General features: G+C 38.3%; 2 protein-coding genes across 2 annotated transcripts; one reads left to right on the top strand and one right to left on the bottom strand.

Annotated features, from left to right (window-relative positions):
• The first annotated feature begins 4,037 nt into the window (after window positions 1-4,037).
• On the top strand, window positions 4,038-5,449 carry LOC137022883 (uncharacterized). Its single transcript, XM_067389354.1, has 3 exons — window positions 4,038-4,124; window positions 4,341-4,623; window positions 4,778-5,449. Exons 1-3 carry the CDS (start codon window positions 4,039-4,041, stop codon window positions 5,447-5,449), a joined length of 1,041 nt encoding a protein of 346 aa, XP_067245455.1. The 5' UTR covers window position 4,038.
• Window positions 5,450-10,535: 5,086 nt separating this feature from the next.
• On the bottom strand, window positions 10,536-18,309 carry LOC137022636 (uncharacterized). Its single transcript, XM_067389057.1, has 3 exons — window positions 18,224-18,309; window positions 11,403-11,685; window positions 10,536-11,306 (listed from the first exon to the last, which is right to left on the bottom strand). The coding sequence occupies exons 2-3, from the start codon at window positions 11,646-11,648 to the stop codon at window positions 10,638-10,640; spliced, it is 915 nt and encodes a 304-aa protein (XP_067245158.1). The 5' UTR covers window positions 11,649-11,685; window positions 18,224-18,309; the 3' UTR covers window positions 10,536-10,637.
• Between the last annotated feature and the right edge of the window lie 1,517 nt (window positions 18,310-19,826).

Raw genomic sequence — 19,826 nt, 5'->3', positions numbered from 1 at the left:
CAGCTATAGCATATTGCATATTTGACCTTACGGACATATTTCTGGCCAAAGAGTACTCGATCTTCAACTTTATATATATATATATATATACTTACTGACACATTCTGATGTCACAGATGCCATTCTGTAGTCCAGACCTAATGAACAGACTTTGGCCAGACTTTCTGGCCAAAGAGCTCTTGATCTTGAACTTTCTATAGATACTCTTTGACTCATTTTATTTTTCCCATTTTAGGCCTACTTAAACATGTTTTTTGTCTTCGATCATGGATTTTGTATACATACTCTTTTCCTGACTCTGATGTTACTTCAGCCATACATTAAGCCCTTGTTTGGCCTACAGAACATATCTCTGGCAAATTAGTCCTCGCTCGTGAAGTTTTTATAAATATTCATTGACTCCTTCTGATGATACTTCATCTACACGGTATTGCATATTTGAACTAAAGGACATATTTCTGGCCAAAAAATGCTCGATCTTGAACTTTTTATACATTACTATTGACTCTGAACTTCTGATGTTACTTCACCAATATAGAAGGCCATATTTGACTTACTGATCATATTTATGGCCAAAGAGTATTTCAAACTGAAGTTGTTATATATATGCTTATTGACTCCTACTTTTTTTTTTTCAGCCATTCAGAAGTCCATATTAAACTTGATCAATTTTTTTCTGTCCCCAGAATCCTTGATTCTGAGCTTTAGTTTTGCACATATTTCTGGCCCAAAAGTACTCGATCTTGATCTATTTATACATTCTATACTGACTCATTGACTCCTTCTGATGAAAAGTCAGCTATAGCTTATTGCATATTTGACCTAATGGAGATATTTCTGGCCCAAAACTACTTGAACATTCAATAGATACTCATTGATTCACTCTGATCTTACTTAAGCCATATATGAACCCATTTTGACCTACTGAATAAATTTCGGCCAAATTAGTCCACGATCAAGAACTTTCTATACTGTCTCATTGAGTCCTTCTGATGAAAAGTCAGCTATAGCATATTGCATATTTGACCTTATGGACATATTTCTGGCCAAAAAGTACTCGATCTTCAAGTTTTTATATATACATACTGACACATTCTGATGTCACATATGTCATTCTGTAGTCCATATTTGACCTAATAAACATATTTCTGGCCCAAAAGTACTCGATCTAGAACTTTTTATACATTATCATTGGCTCCTTGTGATGTTACTTCTCCCATACAGAAGTCCATATTAGACCAACTGAACATACTTCTGGCATATTAGTCCACGATCAAGAACTTTCTATACTGACTCACTGACTCCTTCTGATGAAAAGTCAGCTATAGCATATTGCATTTTTGACCTAATGGACAAAAGATAAAATATGCAATAAGAAGGCCAAAATTACTTGAACTTTCAGTACATTCTCATTATTCACTCCGATCTTACTTCAGCCATATATGAACCCATTTTGACCTACTGAATAAATTTTTGTCAAATTATTCCACGATCATGATCTTTCTATACTGGCTCATTGACTTCTGATGAAAAGTCAACTATAGCATATTGTGTATTTGACCTCATGGACATATTTATGGCCAGAGGGTACTCGATCTTGAACCTTTTATATATACTTACAGACGAATTCTGATGTCACATATGCCATTTGGTAATCCATATTTGACCTAATGAACATATTTCTGGCCAAAGAGATCTTGAACTTTCTATAGATACTCATTGACGTCTTATTTTGTTTTTAGCCATTCTCATTATTCACTCTGATCTTACTTCAGACATATATGAACCCATTTTGACCTACTAAATACATTTTTGTCAAATTACTCCACGATCAAGAACTTTCTATATTGACTCATTGACTCTATCTGATGAAAAGCCAGCAATAGCATATTGCATATTTGACCTCATGGACGTATTTCTGGCCAAAGAGCGCTTGAACTTGAACTTTCTATAGATACTCATTGACTAGCACAAGTAGTTGTCATACCAATTTTCTCTGTGATACTATAATCAGACTTTGATTTACAGCCATCTGAAATGTGCATTTTCTTGCTCTTCCAAGGCTCTTGCTCTTCTACTGGGCCCCTGAGGGTGGAAGGGCAGTAAAACATACACAGGTGTATTCTCATCATGGACAACAAAGTGTGTTGAGTCACATTATACATTATATTGTCTTTTCAACAATTTGCCATTATGCAGGTTGTTGCAAGTTCATCTAGTCATAGTTAACAGAACAAGAATAAACCCCCAAAATCAACATTAATGCCCAATTGGAATGGGCTTCTCCATTTATTCAAATGGAGATCAAGAAAAATAATACAGTGTTGACAGTAAACAAAGACACCAATACATTGTGACACTACATTGTACTGTTGCAAAAGGCCATGTGCCATTCAGTAAGACAAGGTATGTGTAAAACATTGTAGGTCAAATTCATGTGTGCAAAGAATCATAATATTTTTATATTATAAATAAGACATTTGTAAATCTCTTTCTCAAAATGTTCTCATCTTTGTCCTCCCGAAGTGCTGGCCATCAGAAATGTGCATGCTCATCTTGCTTATAGTATGATCCATGTTGATCTTTCACTGGTAGGTCGCCCGAAGTGGCTGAAGCAATATAGCCCATGCAGTCTCTTGTAATACACCTTTCAGTCTTGCCTTCATGTATCTGAAATTTAACATATTTACTGTATTTGACACAGCATCTATGCCACTAAGCATATGCAATGGTAACATTCTAGCAAACTGTTGTCCTATATGTCATTATGACTAAATGTTCATGTCTCAATTAAAATAATTATGGTAATTATGTATTTTTTATTAAATCAAACCAAACACCATTCTTAATACAGAATATTCACCATATTTTATTATCACCATATACAACACTTTACTGGCAATTACAGCATGAGTACAGCTAAAGTAGCACATAAAGACAAATGATATTGAAGAGAAATAAAAATGAGTTATGTTAGATCATATTATATTACAGTATTTCACAATTGCTAAAACACTAAAATCCATTTTCAAAACCAAAGTTGCAAGTGTACAAACCACTTTATTGATTGAATCACACAGTTTGCAGAACTTTAAACACTTATCATGTGGTTAGACACAACAAGAAAATCGGAATCACTCTTTGCGCAAAACTGTAAACACATTGTCATTCACAAAGCACATGTAGCATTGTGGTGCACTTAACTCAGAATGGCACAACACAGCCTCCAAAAGTGAAACACGAGCAACACACTGTTGTCATCGGTAACACACAAGCACTCAAAATTGAACACACCTGTTTCAAATCAGTAATGTGTTGCACCTAATCAGTAATCAGGATATAAAACCATGTCAAATCCAAATGGCATGTGTGATTTTCACAATGGAGGGCAGGAGAGAAGGAGCAAGTGGAAGTGGAAGAGGAAGAGGAAGAGGAAGAGGAAGTGGAAGTGGAAGTGGAAGAGGAAGAGGAAGTGGAAGAGGAAGTGGAAGAGGAAGTGGAAGAGGAAGTGGAAGAGGAAGAGAAAGAGACAGAGGAGGAAGAGGAGGAAGAGACAGAGGAGGAGGAGGAGGAGGAAGAGGAGGAGGAAGAGGAAGAGACAGAGGAGGAGGAGGAGGAGGAGGAGGAGGAGGAGGAGGAGGAGGAAGAGACGGAGGAGGAGGAGGAGGAGGAGGAGGAGGAGGAGGAGGAGGAGGAGGAAGAGACGGAGGAGGAGGAAGAGGAAGAGACGGAGGAGGAGGAGGAGGAAGAGGAAGAGGAGGAGGAGGAGGAGGAGGAGGAGGAGGAGGAGGAGGAGGAAGAGGAGGAGGAGGAGGAGGAGGAGGAGGAGGAGGAGGAAGAGACGGAGGAGGAGGAAGAGACGGAGGAAGAGACGGAGGAGGAGGAGGAGGAGGAGGAGGAGGAGGAGGAGGAGGAGGAGGAGGAGGAAGAAGAGGAAGAGACCGAGATGGAGGAGGAGGAGGAGGAAGAACAAGAGCCATCATTTCCAATGAAATTAGAGCAACAATCATACACCATGTTCTGGTTCATGGAATGAGTATGAGGGAAGCAGGACTGCGTGTTCAACCAAATATAAGCAGGTTCTCTGTGGCCTCCATTGTCAGGACATTCAGAGAAGAGAACAGGTAAGTGTACTATCATTTGTGGTCCCTCAAACTTACAGTACAGTATGTACAGTTGTGGAATGTCTCAGTAAATTACTGTAACATATCTCTACAAATTGGTCCTTTTCTTGCAGTGATATACTTATATAATAGTATTTTATGTATTGTACATATTTGGTGACATTTCAATGCATTAGGCCTGTCTGTACAATTCTAACAAGAGGTTTTATTTGATAGAACTGAAAGACTTCCACATGCCGGTGGAAGGAGAGGTATGTTCTCACAACAGCAGGAGACCATTATTGTCAATATGGTCCTTCAAAATAATCTCATTCGTCTGCGTGAAATACAACAGCGAGTTGAGGAAGACAACGTGAATTTTGAAGGAATCAACAGTGTGAGTCTCTCCACAATTGACCGTGTCCTGAAACGCAACCTGATAAGTCTCAAACAAGCCTACAGAGTACCATTTGAGAGAAATTCTGAAAGGGTAAAAGAGCTACGATATCAATATGTACAAGTAAGTAATCATGTCCAGCGATTATACAGCACTATTGAGTTACTGTATATCTTTACTGTGTTGAATGTAATGTAGCACATGTATACAGAGGCATGAAGCCTGGAATGCTGTCATTTACGTTACTTCAAAAATTAATTTTCGTTAATTTCTATAGAGAATGTTTCAACTGGATTCCATGGAGAGGCCTCATGAGTGCATCTTCTTGGATGAAGCTGGCTTCAATCTCACCAAGAGGAGAAGGAGAGGCCGCAACATTATTGGTCAACGTGCCATTGTAGAGTTGCCAGGGCAGCGTGGTGGCAACGTGACCATATGTGCTGCCATCAGCAGCTACGGGGTTATTCACCGCCATGTGACATTAGGGCCTTATAACACTGCCCATCTTCTAACATTTCTGGATGCTCTACAGGAAGCACTACGGAGACGTGAACAGAGAGGTGATGAGCAGGCAGAGCATCCCATGTATGTGGTAATCTGGGACAATGTGAACTTTCACCGCGGTCCTAGAATTCATGAGTGGTTTGAAAATAACCCACGTTTTATAAATGTGTGCCTCCCACCATACTCGCCCTTCCTTAATCCAATTGAAGAATTTTTTTCTGCATGGAGGTGGAAGGTCTATGACAGAAATCCTTATGCACAGGAAAATCTCCTTCAGTCAATGGATGCAGCATGTGACAACATTGGAGTGGAAGCAATTCAAGGTTGGATTCGGCATGCTAAAGGATTCTTTCCCCGTTGTTTAGCAAGGGACAGGATTGCCTGTGACGTTGATGAGGTCCTGTGGCCTGACCATGCCCAGAGGCATGATGCTGAGGGAGAATGATTTCAAGACATTGCTTACTATCGATCTGTTGGATAATTTATTTGTGACTACATTTTATGTGTGCAAGTACTTGATAATAAAAATAATTTTTCCCTGCTCTGCCCTGAGTGCAGTGTTTTGCATTTATCTCTGTAGTGTGTAATGACTGCTGTGTAGTGTTTATGCATTAGCTGGATGTGTGTGTTATTTGAAAACTGTATTTGGTTTTGGGTAAAGATAACATAGTTCTGAAGCAATTGTTTGATATAGAAAGACAAGTCAAAGATTTTGACAGTGTAGCTTACAGTTTTTTCCAATTGCTAACACACTAAAATGACATGCACAGCACAATTATTTAAACTGACACACAGAGAGCAAAACTTCTTCTCAAGTCTCCAAAAGTCTAAACACCTTTTCTGTTTTACACACATTTTGCATTTCAAAATAGCACTTTTTAAATTCACTAAATACAGTTCTCTGCATAAGACACAACAATCTGACATAAAGTCACATGTTTGCCATTTCAAAACACTGCCATTCAAAATGACACTACATGAGCTAATTGGCCAATTACATGTGCCACCTGGCCAAACACCTCAGTGGTTAATTGTTAACACTTCAATCAGGATGTAAGCACTATGAAAAGACCACAGGTGAGAACCTTTTTTTTTACAACAACAATGGAAGACATTGCAGAGAGAGGAAGAGGAAGAGGAAGAGGGAGGTTGAGAATAAGAGGGGGAGGAAGAGTGAGAGGTAGGGGTAGAGCAGGTAGAGGAGTTCATGGCCAAAGAAGACAAACACTTTCAAATGAAATCAGAGCAACCTTAGTAGATCATGTCATCAACCATGGGTTGACAATGCGTGAGGCTGGACAGAGAGTGCAGCCAAACTTGAGCCGTTTTACTGTCGCCTCTGTCATCCGGACCTTTAGACTGGAGAACAGGTATGTAACCAAAATTTCATGTAGTACACATGTAGTATACCCCATGTCATAGTGTATCAGTTGGGTGACACCTGTTTACTTAGTGTATGACATCAGCCATTCATGAACTGTACAAGTTTCCTGTACAATGTACTCTACTGTGGGGGAAAATATTTAGGCTGCATTGTCCAAGCCCTATATATATTTTTATTTTATTTTTTCTAAAGGACTGAGAGACGACACCATGGTGGAGGAAGGGGCCAAATGTTCACCGGGGTACAGGAAGCTGCCATTGTAAACTTGGTTTTGGAAAATGATGAAATCAGATTACGAGAAATTCAAAGCCACATCATCCAAGACAACACCTTATTCAACAACATTCAACGAGTTAGTCTGTCCACATTGGCTCGCATTCTCAAGCGAAACCAAATCAGAATGAAACCACTTTATAAGGTGCCGTTTGAGAGAAACTCTCAAAGAAACAAAGAGTTCAGACGAGCATATGTGGATGTAAGTACTATATTGACTGCAGTACACTACACACAACATTGTTTCCCAGTGTACTGGATAACACCATATTGAGTGATTTTTGTTCTTTGTTTTCAGGGAGTACTGGAAATGGATGCTCATGCAATCCCACATGAGTTCATCTTTATAGATGAGGCTGGGTTCAACCTAGCAAAGACCAGAAGAAGAGGGAGAAACCTCATTGGCCACAGAGCCATTATAGATGTTCCTGGCCAACGTGGTGGGAACATCACAATGTGCGCTGCCATCTCCAATATGCATGGTGTCCTCCACCGTCATGCCAAACTTGGACCATACAACACAGCCCATATTCTCACATTTCTGGACAGACTTCACAACATTCTCATACCACCAGAGTGTATGAATGATGCAGACCATCAAAGAAACCGGTACGTTGTAGTATGGGACAACGTGAGCTTTCATCGTGCAGCCCCAGTCCAAAACTGGTTTGCTGACCACCCAACATTTCTCGTGCAATACCTCCCACCATACTCACCATTTCTGAACCCCATAGAAGAATTCTTTTCGGCATGGCGGTGGAAGGTATACGACCGGCAGCCCTTTGTGCGCATGCCTCTTGTGCAGGCCATGGAAGAGGCATGTGATGAGATTGATGTGGGTGCAATTCAGGGATGGATAAGGCACTCAAGGCGCTTCTTCCCTCGATGTCTGGCAAGGGAAGATATTGCCTGTGATGTTGACGAGGCGTTGTGGCCAGACCCGGCTGTGCGGCAAGATGCTGCCTAATTATTTTTCTTGCCTTTTTTTTTTGTTTGTTTTTTTTACTGTAATATATTTTTTTTTCAGAAATTTTCTTTTTCAGTTTACTTTTTTTGTAAGAATATTTTTGTTCAGTCCCATGTAAATATATCTGCTGTGCTTATGTTGTACTGACTTGTTTACTGTAGTGAAGGAAAAAAAATAAAAATGTTGCAACAGCATGTGTGTGTATCTGCAAATATTTCTGTGCATGTGAACAATCTGATACATATTTTAGTATGATGGCAAAGCATACTAAAGATGGGGGTGCTTTTCATTATGCCCAACAGTGTGTAGGTGGTTAGGCAAAAATCTGGTAATATGAATGAAGTGTGTGCCATTTCATGCAAAAGTTTGATTTTGATAATGCTCTGTGTAGTTTCGGTTGCAGTGCTTCATTTTGCAGGATATATGAGGTATTTTGCAGTTTGGGTGTGTGGTTTTGTGAATTGTGTTAAGTGTTTTGATAAAACCAGACTAGTTTGAAAAATTGTGTGTTAGCAATTGGAAAAAACTGTAATGTGGGTTTCTTAGGCAGTGGGGTTACCCGAGCCTGCTTGAATGTGTTAGGGAAAGTGCCAGTGTGGAGAGATGTGTGTCAGTGCTGGTCAAAGTGTGGGAGCGATGGCTTGTAGAAGGTGTGTGGGTATGGGATCTAGAGGGCAGGTGGTGGGATGGCTGGAGAGGAGAAGTTTGGATACTTCTGTCTCAGTGAGGGGGGAGAATGAAGAGAGGAGGTGTGTGGCTGTGTATGTGGTTGGTCTGAGTTTCTGTGTGTGTGGAGCGGAGAACTGACTGCTGATGGTAGATGTTTTGTCAGTGAAAAATTTAGCAAAATTATCAGCAGTAAGGGATGAGGTGGGTGGTGGTGGAGGGGGGCAGAGGAGAGAGTTGAATGTTTTGAAAAGTGTGCGTGTGCTTGAAGCGCTGTTGATTTTGTTGCGGAAATAGGAGGATTTAGCAGCATGAATTTCAGCAGAAAAGGATGAGAGCAGAGACTGATAGCTACTTAGGTCAAATTGGTCTTTTGATTTGTGCCACTTCCTCTCTGCAGCCCTGAGTTTGGTCCGATGTTCACGAAGAACATCCTGGGATTAGAGGGAGTGGCACGTGCACGCCTGGATGACAGAGGACAGATACTATCTAGAGAAGAAGTTAATGTGGAACATAAAGTGTCTGTTGCTGTATTCACATCCAGAGATGAGAATTGTGAGGGTGAGGGAAGGGAGGATGATACAGTAGAGGAAAGATCAGAAGAAAGAGAGCACAGGTTTCGTCTGAAGGTAACTGGTAGCGGGGTTGGTGGTGAACAAATGGGGAGTTGAAGATTAAAAGTAATGAAAAATGATCGGAAACGTGCAGAGGTTTTACCAGAATGTTGTCGGTGATGCAGTAGCGTGTGTAAATGAGATCAAGTTGGTTGCCAGATTTGTGTGTACTTGTGGTGATGAGCCGATTAAGATCGAATGAGGCTAGAAGAGAGTGGAAGTCTGAAGCATAAGGCTTCTCTAGATGAATGTTGAAATCGACAAAAACTACAAGTGGGGCTACCATCCTCTGGGAATGAGGACAGCAGCATGTCCAGTTCCTCTACAAAGGTACCCAGTTGGCCTGGGGGGGCGATAAATTACTACGAAATGAATTTTGACAGGAATTGAGATTGTAATAGCATGAAACTCAAATGAATTGTAGTTGCAAAGAGAGGAATGAGTCGAGTATATCCAATTGTCTGAAATGAGAAGACCTGTGCCCCCACCCCTCCCAGATTGGCGAGGGGTATGAGAGAAAGTCAAGTTGTTAGAGAGATCAGCAGGAAATGTTTTCCTTTGCAGCTTTTTTTGTCTTCTCCATAAACACACAAGATGGCCAAATCTACCCCCCCCCCCCTTTGGTCTTCATTTTCAGCTGAAACAAAGAGAAATACATACATATTGAGACAGTGTGTTAAAAATGATCTGTGACCGAAATATCTGAGAGGAAGGACGTTAAGGAAATTAGTTAGCAACACAAGAAATTACTGTGTTCAATACCTGTGAAGTGTTGAACCTTTGAAGGACTTGTTCAGCCTCCCTGGCAGCTTCATCAGCATTGGGAGATTTGAGTTCAAGTTCTCTGTTAATGTTAATACTTCCTGACAAATGGTCAAAATTTAATTCTGAGTTTTAAAAATATGCCATGATGAAGAAGAAAGAAAGAGAGCAAAAATATGTGTAAATGCATTACGGATTACAGGTCAGAAAAATAGGCAAGGAAAAGCTGAGAGAAGTGAGAATATTCTTAACCTGTCTGAATGTACAAGTTTTTTTTTTTTTTTTTAATTTTCTTTTTTTTATACATTTTCTTAATATTATTGTTACTTCTGGTGTATTAAAAAATAATGTATTTATTTATTCTTATTTTTATTGTATTATATAATCATAATTTTGTTTATTGCTCATGTAAAGGCAATACTGTAAAAGTCATGCCAATTACAGTTTTTTCCAATTGCTAACACACAATTTTTCAAACTAGTCTGGTTTTATCAAAACACTTAACACAATTCACAAAACCACACACCCAAACTGCAAAATACCTTATATCATGCAAAATGAAGCACTGCAACCGAAACTACACAGAGCATTATCAAAATCAAACTTTTGCATGAAATGGCACACACTTCATTCATATTACCAGATTTTTGCCTAACCACCTACACACTGTTGGGCATAATGAAAAGCACCCCCATCTTTAGTATGCTTTGCCATAATACTAAAATATGTATCAGATTGTTCACATGCACAGAAATATTTGCAGATACACACACATGCTGTTGCAACATTTTTATTTTTTTTCCTTCACTACAGTAAACAAGTCAGTACAACATAAGCACAGCAGGTATATTTACATGGGACTGAACAAAAATATTCTTACAAAAAAAGTAAACTGAAAAAGAAAATTTCTGAAAAAAAATATATTACAGTAAAAAAAACAAAACAAAAAAAAAGGCAAGAAAAATAATTAGGCAGCATCTTGCCGCACAGCCGGGTCTGGCCACAACGCCTCGTCAACATCACAGGCAATATCTTCCCTTGCCAGACGTCGAGGGAAGAAGCGCCTTGAGTGCCTTATCCATCCCTGAATTGCACCCACATCAATCTCATCACATGCCTCTTCCATGGCCTGCACAAGAGGCATGCGCACAAAGGGCTGCCGGTCGTATACCTTCCACCGCCATGCCGAAAAGAATTCTTCTATGGGGTTCAGAAATGGTGAGTATGGTGGGAGGTATTGCACAAGAAATGTTGGGTGGTCAGCAAACCAGTTTTGGACTGGGGCTGCACGATGAAAGCTCACGTTGTCCCATACTACAACGTACCGGTTTCTTTGATGGTCTGCATCATTCATACGCTCTGGTGGTATGAGAATGTTGTGAAGTCTGTCCAGAAATGTGAGAATATGGGCTGTGTTGTATGGTCCAAGTTTGGCATGACGGTGGAGGACACCATGCATATTGGAGATGGCAGCGCACATTGTGATGTTCCCACCACGTTGGCCAGGAACATCTATAATGGCTCTGTGGCCAATGAGGTTTCTCCCTCTTCTTCTGGTCTTTGCTAGGTTGAACCCAGCCTCATCTATAAAGATGAACTCATGTGGGATTGCATGAGCATCCATTTCCAGTACTCCCTGAAAACAAAGAACAAAAATCACTCAATATGGTGTTATCCAGTACACTGGGAAACAATGTTGTGTGTAGTGTACTGCAGTCAATATAGTACTTACATCCACATATGCTCGTCTGAACTCTTTGTTTCTTTGAGAGTTTCTCTCAAACGGCACCTTATAAAGTGGTTTCATTCTGATTTGGTTTCGCTTGAGAATGCGAGCCAATGTGGACAGACTAACTCGTTGAATGTTGTTGAATAAGGTGTTGTCTTGGATGATGTGGCTTTGAATTTCTCGTAATCTGATTTCATCATTTTCCAAAACCAAGTTTACAATGGCAGCTTCCTGTACCCCGGTGAACATTTGGCCCCTTCCTCCACCATGGTGTTGTCTCTCAGTCCTTTAGAAAAAATAAAATAAAAATATATATATATATAATATATATAAAACTGCAGTTACTGTGGTAAAACCATGGTAAGTGTTGTAGTTACTGTGTTTTAACTACAAATACCACATTAAAACTGCAGTTACTGTGGTAAAACCATGGTAAGTGTTGCGGTTACTGTCCTTTCACTACAAATACCACATTAAAACTGCAGTTACTGTGGTAAAACCATGGTAAGTGTTGCGGTTACTGTCCTTTCACTACAAATACCAGAGTAAATCTACAGTTACGGTGTGAGAAGCATGGTACATACATACATGTTCTTTTACTGTGTGTTTACTAACATACATATGACATGGTGAAGCGACAGTTACTATGGTAAAAGCATGGTAAATGTGTGGACTTTTTACATGATCCCTTTCCCAACATAGGTGAATTTCAAATGAACATCACAATGAAAACTAACTTAATAATGCTGGCATGAATGATTTGAACGTAACACAGCTTGAAATAATGGGACAAATAGCGTCCCGTAGGTCCCGTATTGATTTGAAACACAAAACACGATTTCATACATAAACATGGGACAATCGACCACTTTACAGGCATTTTAACTAGTGAAAATTGAATTGTTGATATCAAATATTAACCTTCTTAGTAGTGGAAATGTAATTCTTGATATCAAAAATTGCCATTGTTACTAGTGGAAATGTAATAGAGTGCCCCAGGGATGACGCGTTTTTGTAGGCAAAACCCGGAAGCGAATTAGCATTTTAGGACTTCCGGTTCCATCGCCCCAAAGACAATGGGTTTTTTGAATGGGTTTTTGCTAAATCGCCTGGAATAAGGTCTGTGGTTAACAAAGCCTCTAAATACTTTCACGTTTTGATCTATGACATAAAACACACCAGTTATAAACTGCTTGTGATTTTTTAAACTTTTACTGTGTCTTAAAATCGGCGGTTGCTAAGAAATTGCTAAAAGGGACTACTTCCTTTGGCGGGGACTTTAGACGTCATCATGACAAACAGGACATTTGGACAGCATTGCTCATGAAAAAGTGGATAAGTATTCATACACAGCGCAGATCATAATCAGTGAGCATGTTTTTAAATAGAGTTGTTTACTAAATAAAGTTTGAGGAAGCTTGGCGGTGACGACGTTGATCCGCGACCATGTGTGCTGTAATCCGTTTATAGCCTACTGTTAGCCTTTTATATCTGACGACTTTATTTAGGCTTCAAAATCTATAAATGTTGTGTTAACTTGTTAAGATTATCTTGATAGACAAAACGTGTAAGTGTCATAAACCTTTGTTAAACACAGAGCTTATTTTCTGCGATTTTCCAAAAGTCTATGGGAAAAATGAATAGGCTTTCAGTCGAGGGAACCCGTGCGCCGCTAACTTCCGGGTTGGCCTACAAAAACGCGTCATCCCTGGGGCACTCTATTCCTGATATCAAGAATTAGCATTTTAACTAGTGAAAACTGAATTGTTGATATCAAGAATTCATATCCTGAGAATGAATAAAAGTCAAAACGGCTTGCCATACATTCTTGATATCAACATTTGAATTTCCACTAGTAAAAACTAGAATTCTTGATATCTGTAATTGTATTTTCACTAGTGAAATGTCACCATAGGCTGCCATTCAAATTCAATTGTTGATATCAAGAATTGAGTTCTTACTAGTTGAAATTCCAATTTCACATATCAGAAATACAATTCTTACTAGTAAAAATGCAAATTTGTGATATCAATAATTCATTTGTCACTAGTTGAAATGTCAGTTCTTGACAAGAATTGACAATTGAATTGCTACTAGTAACAATGTTCATTTTTGATATCACTAATTTTATTGTCACTAGTGACAATGTTAGTTTCTGATATCATGAATGTGATTGTTACTAGTAAGAAAGCCATTTTACATATCTGAAATTATGTTGATATCAGAAATGCATTTTCAGATATCAAAAATGAACATTTTTACTAGTAGCAATTCAATTGTTGATATCAAGAACTGACATTTCAACTAGTGACAATTGAATTCTTGATATCAAAAATTTGCATTTTTACTAGTAACAATGTAATTATTGATATCAACAAAGAGAGTTGATATCTGAAATTGCTCTTGCAACTAGTGAAAATTTAATTACTGATATCTAGAAACGCAATTTTTACAGGTAAGAATAGCTATGGTAATGAGCTAATGAATATTAATGAGATGTGGTTTTCGCATAATGCTCTGTAAGCCAAAGATGGAGGAAGAACATCCATCCAGAGAAATGGCTCCTTTATTTTTTCGTTTAGTTAATAAAACATAAAAATTATATTATGGCTTGATTTTTTTTTTTTTTTTTTGTTAAAAAAAGTAGTTTCATCCTGTTGGCCACGGGGTCCTTCGGAGAATTAAGGGAAAAAAATGAACAAGGCATTCATGTATCATTTATTTTACCATTGACATGAACATAAGAAAAATAACCTCATGTCGTTTTTCATGTTTATTTTTGTTTTCATTAAACTTTCTAATGCATCAATGGACTATTTTTTTATTGTTCTATCCATGACATTTACATATGGCTCTAATACAGAATGTGTCGTCATCGTGCCCAAATTTGTGCCGGTGTTTCTCTTTGATTAAAGGCCTGTGCATTGTAAAACAGTGTAATGAAACGTTATTGGCTACTGAACATTTTTACTGTACATTTTGATGTATTATGTACACCGACACCTTCTCATATGGGATAGCCTAATAATGAGCTGAAATATTTGCACTCTCTGTCCAATGGATGCGTGAATATGGCATGATAGCTACACTGTAATGTGCTAATAACTTGTATTATTTTTATTTATAGTAATATGTTGTCCATTAACTTGAAGTATAGGGCCACATTGGACAAGATGAATGATAAAGTCTTTTTGAACCTCTTTCCTATTCCCGTCGGCCATTTTAATGTCACTTTAAATATGACACTGGATAACTCATCTGATAGTCCAGTTGCATAATATATTTGAATGAAATATGCATCTGGAATGTCTCTCAATTGTAGTGGGTTCGGAGTGGAAGAGACAATGATTTAATAAGAATGTAATCTTGCCCATCGGGTTGTCAGCCTGTTATTATTATTGTTGTTGTCGTTGTTATTGTCGTTTTACTTTATAACTATAATGTTTACTTAAAACCTAACAACGGTAGTATCATAAAATAACGAATGAATGCTTTATTCGTAAACTTTTTTTTTTGTTTTGGTAAAGTGCCTCTACTGTTCCATCACATTGTTATCATGAAGTGTTGTTTTGGTGATTGTAGTTTACAGAGCTTTTGCCTGCAAAACAATACGGAATAGAACGGAATTGTGTATGTTATGTTAAAAGAGATGAATAAAATGGTCTCTTCATTTTAAATGTAGGCCTACAGCAATCATGTCTGGAAACTTGACAAATAATATTTTATTGGGGCATGTAAAAGTGAAAAAACAAAGAAAAAAATTATAGAGAAAAGATTAAGGTTAAAAGATTCCTTATCGTATGGCCCCCTCTAGTGGCCAACATTTATATCACAGCCTTAATCTTCCCGGTGAAATGGCTGTTTTGAATTTGATTTTACACTCACTACCAGCATCATAATTTCATAAAACTCAGAATGTGTGCTCATTTATTATTCTCCATATTTACAAAGTTTTTAAAAGTTTGATATACATGTGTTGATAATGGGCTGTTCGTGCTTATACAGCTCAAATGACACAATATTAATTTAGCGCATTCCCAGTGTCCGTAGCTGTGTCCCTTCTAGACTTTACCCTAAAATTGGTGTCTTCTGAGTTACAAAAAAAAAGTGCTTCAGAGAATTATTTTAAGCATGCAATTAAGACAATTTGATTAATTCCAGATAGGCCTACACAAAAAACAATTGGCCTAAGATTCATTCTATTTGTAAAAATATCAGTATTTTATTTGCGATAACCCGGAGCCTCTTCTCTTCTTGGACGAGTACAGTTTAAATCCGTGGGAACAGACTGCGAAATAGCTCTAAGTGAAAATAGCAACAGAATCTATTTACACTAAGTGAAAATAGCACCATTTCTTATATGCTATTTACACTAAGTGAAAAAAGCTAAATATTCTATTTGCCCTATAAAAAAGTACATGAGACAAGTACTTTGGAAGTACATGAGCCCATGTATGACCTACTGAACATATTTCTGGCAATATCCTCAGTCCTCAATCATGAACTTTCTATACATACTCATCGACTCCATCTGATGTTAGATCATCCAGACAATAGTCCATATTAGACCTACTGAACATATTTCTGGCTAAAGGTTACTTGATCTTGAACTATGCATACATTACTATTGACTCCTTCTGATGATATGTCAGCCTTAGTGTATTTCATATTTCAAATATTAGACATTTTCTGGCAAATTCGTTCAACTTTCTATACTTACCAATGAATCCATCTGATGTTAGATCAGTACACATAGTAGTCTACATTTGGCTGACAGAACATATTTTTGACCCAAAGGTTTTGATACTGATTTTTTTACACATACTCATTGAAGCCTTCTGATCCATGATGATGATACTTTAGCCATACATGAGCCCATGTTTGACCTTCTGAACATAGTTCTGGAAAATTAGTCCTTGCTCATAAACTTTTTATACATTAACATTGACTCCTTAAAATGATACATCACCATTAGAGTATTGGATATTTGACCTAATGGATATATTTCTGGCCCATGAATATTCTAATCTGAACTCAAACATTCGTTCCATCTGGTGTTACTTCACCCATACAGAAATTAGACCTAATGAACAAATTTCTGGCAAATAAGTCCCCAATCATGAACTTTCTGTACATACTCATTGATTCCTTCTGATTTTATTTCAGCCATACAGAAGTCCATTTTAGAGCTGTCTGTCCCAACAGTCCTTGAAAATGAACTTACTAATTTTCTCACTCAGATCTTACTTCAGCTATACACAAGCCCATATTTGAGGAGACCATGTTTGAACATACTTCTGGCAAAGTAGTGCTCGATCATGAACTTTTTAAACTCTCTTATTCTCATTCATTAGCCAAAGAATATTGCATATTTGACCTACTGGACATGTTTCTGGCCAAAGAGTACTCGATCTTGAACTCAAACTTTTTTATACATTGCAATTGACTCCTTCTGACATTACTTCACCCATGCAGAAGTCCATATACATACTGAACAAATTTCTGGAATATTAGTCCTCAATCATGGTCCTTTAAAAAAATAAAAAAATAAATATTGAACATTAAACATGTAAAATAACAAGAAAATATCCCAAGAAAATACATTTTAAAAATATTTTAACCACCTTCCCACAATCCACAATCAAGATCGAGTACTCTTTGGCCAGAAATATGTCCTTTAGGTCAAATATGCAATACTGTGTGGCTGATGTATCATCAGAAGGAGTCAATGAATATCTATAAAAAGTTAATGAGTAGGACTACTTTGTCGGAGATATGTTCTGTAGGTCAAACAAGGGCTTAATGTATAGCTGAAGTAACATCAGTCAGGCAAAAAATATGTATACAAAATCCATGATCAAGGATAAAAAAACATGTTTAAGTAGGTCTAAAATGGACTTGTGTATGGCTTAATAAAAAATCAGGAGTCAATGAGTATCTATATAAAATTCATGATCAAGGACTAATTTGCCAGAAATATTTTCATTAGGTAATAGTCTTTAGCTGAAGTATTATGAAAAGTCAATGAGTTTGTATAGAAAGTTCATGATGAAGACTAATTTGCCAGAAATGTTACCATTAGTTTAAATATAAAATACTCTATGGCTGAAGTAACACCAGAGTGAGTCATGTATATAACGTTCAGGATAGAGGATTCCTGGGATGGAAAAAAATTAATCATGTCTGGACTTCTGAAAGGCCAAAAAAAAATAAAAAATAAAAAATCAGGAGTCAATGAGTGTATATAACAACTTCAATTTCAAATACTATTTGGCCATAAATATGATCAGTAGGTGAAATATGTACTACTCTCTGGCTTATCTAACATCAGATGTGGAGTCAATAATTATGTATATGAAGTTCATGATCAAGGACTAATTTGCCAGAAAAATGTTCAGTTGGTCTAATATGAACTTCTGTATGGGTGAAGAAACATCAGAAGGAGTCAATGATAAAGTATGAAAAGTTCAATATCAAGTACTTTTGGGCCAGAAATATGTTCATTAGGTAAATATGGACTCCAGAATAGCATATGTGACATCAGAATGTTTCAGTAAGTATATATAAAAAGTTGAAGATTGAGTACTCTTTGGCCAGAAATATGTCCATGAGGTCAAATTTGCAATATGCTATAGATGACTTTTCATCAGAAGGAGTCAATGAGTCAGCATAGAAAGTTCTTGATTGTGGACTAATTTGCCAGAAATATGTTCACTTGGTCTAATATGGACTTCTGTATGGGTGAAATAACATCAGATGGAGTCAATGATAAGATTGAGTGCTATTTGGCCAGAAATATGTCCACTTGGTCAAATATGCAATACCAAGCGAGCAACCCGCTCCAGCCGCCGCCGAGCCAGTATCCCCAGTCTCAGCCGCCGAGCCAGTATCCCCAGTCTCAGCCGCCGAGCCAGTATCCCCAGTCTCAGCCGCCGAGCCAGTATCCCCAGTCTCAGCCGCCGAGCCCTCCGCTCCAGTCCCAGCCGCCGAGCCCTCCGCTCCATGAACTTCTGTATGGGTGAAGAAACATCAGAAGGAGTCAATGATAAAGTATGAAAAGTTCAATATCAAGTACTTTTGGGCCAGAAATATATTCATTAGGTAAATATGGACTCCAGAATAGCATATGTGACATCAGAATGTTTCATTAAGTATATATAAAAAGTTGAAGATTGTTCAATAGCAACCCGCTCCAGCCGCAGCCGCCGAGCAACCCGCTCCAGCCGCCGCCGCCGAGCAACCCGCTCCAGCCGAGCCAGTATCCCCAGTCTCAGCCGCCGAGCCAGTATCCCCAGTCTCAGCCGCCGAGCCAGTATCCCCAGTCTCAGCCGCCGAGCCCTCTGCTCCAGTCTCAGCCGCCGAGCCCTCCGCTCCAGTCTCAGCGCCGAGCCCTCTGCTCCAGTCCCAGCCACCGAGCCCTCCGCTCCATGAATTTCTGTATGGGTGAAGAAACATCAGGAGTCAATGATAAAGTATGAAAAGTTCAATATCAAGTACTTTTGGGCCAAAAATATGTTCATTAGGTAAATATGGACTCCAGAATAGCATATGTGACATCAGAATGTTTCAGTAAGTATATATAAAAAGTTGAAGATTGAGTACTCTTTGGCCAGAAATATGTCCATGAGGTCAAATTTGCAATATGCTATAGATGACTTTTCATCAGAAGGAGTCAATGAGTCAGCATAGAAAGTTCTTGATTGTGGACTAATTTGCCAGAAATATGTTTACTTGGTCTAATATGGACTTCTGTATGGGTGAAATAACATCAGATGGAGTCAATGATAAGATCGAGTGCTATTTGGCCAGAAATATATCCACTTGGTCAAATATGCAATATTCTGTGACTGATGTATAATCAAGTGTCATTGTGTCACAGATCCCTCGTCTCCCGGACTCCAAATCCCATGATCCTCTTGTCTCCACACCTGCACTCACTTCCCTTGTCATCTCCTCATCATCACAGATCATCTGTGCCCTCCGCTCCAGTCTCAGCCGCCGAGCCCTCCGCTCCAGTCCCAGCCGCCGAGCCCTCCGTCTAACAAATGCTCCCTCAGCTTTTTGTTTATAAAACTCATCTAATGTGTTTTGTTGATGAGCAAGCTCTACTTTTTCAGCATCAGACAGAACCATATTAGATAAAAGATTTGAGATTTTAGATATTATAATACTCTCTTCATTTTTTTTTCTTTTTAGTCAATTTGCTGCTAAAAGTACGCAAGAATTTACCAATTTCATATTTCACCAATTCCCAATTAGCCTACTGCAAAAATTGTTTCCTTATTAGCTTTTTCCCAATAATTTGTGATTATGAAATTAATTTTATCCTTTACTTCACTGTACTTGAGCAATGAGGCATTCAATTTCCAATATGAGGTAGTTCTTTGTAAATTAGCAGTATCTGAAAGAGGAATGCATATAGAGATG

Source organism: Chanodichthys erythropterus, chromosome 7, assembly GCF_024489055.1.
Source record: "Chanodichthys erythropterus isolate Z2021 chromosome 7, ASM2448905v1, whole genome shotgun sequence".
Taxonomy (NCBI): domain Eukaryota; kingdom Metazoa; phylum Chordata; class Actinopteri; order Cypriniformes; family Xenocyprididae; genus Chanodichthys; species Chanodichthys erythropterus.
Note: the sequence above shows the minus strand (reverse complement) of the source record. Positions and strands in the feature narration are given on the sequence as shown.

Coding starts and splice junctions, on each gene's coding strand:
- LOC137022883 (XM_067389354.1), top strand. CDS start 4,039: ATGAGGGAAGCAGGACTGCGTGTTCAACCAAATATAAGCAGGTTCTCT. Junction 4,125..4,340: donor ACATTCAGAGAAGAGAACAG/GTAAGTGTACTA, acceptor TTTATTTGATAG/AACTGAAAGACTTCCACATG. Junction 4,624..4,777: donor TACGATATCAATATGTACAA/GTAAGTAATCAT, acceptor TAATTTCTATAG/AGAATGTTTCAACTGGATTC.
- LOC137022636 (XM_067389057.1), bottom strand. CDS start 11,648: ATGTTCACCGGGGTACAGGAAGCTGCCATTGTAAACTTGGTTTTGGAA. Junction 11,307..11,402: donor TCAGACGAGCATATGTGGAT/GTAAGTACTATA, acceptor CTTTGTTTTCAG/GGAGTACTGGAAATGGATGC.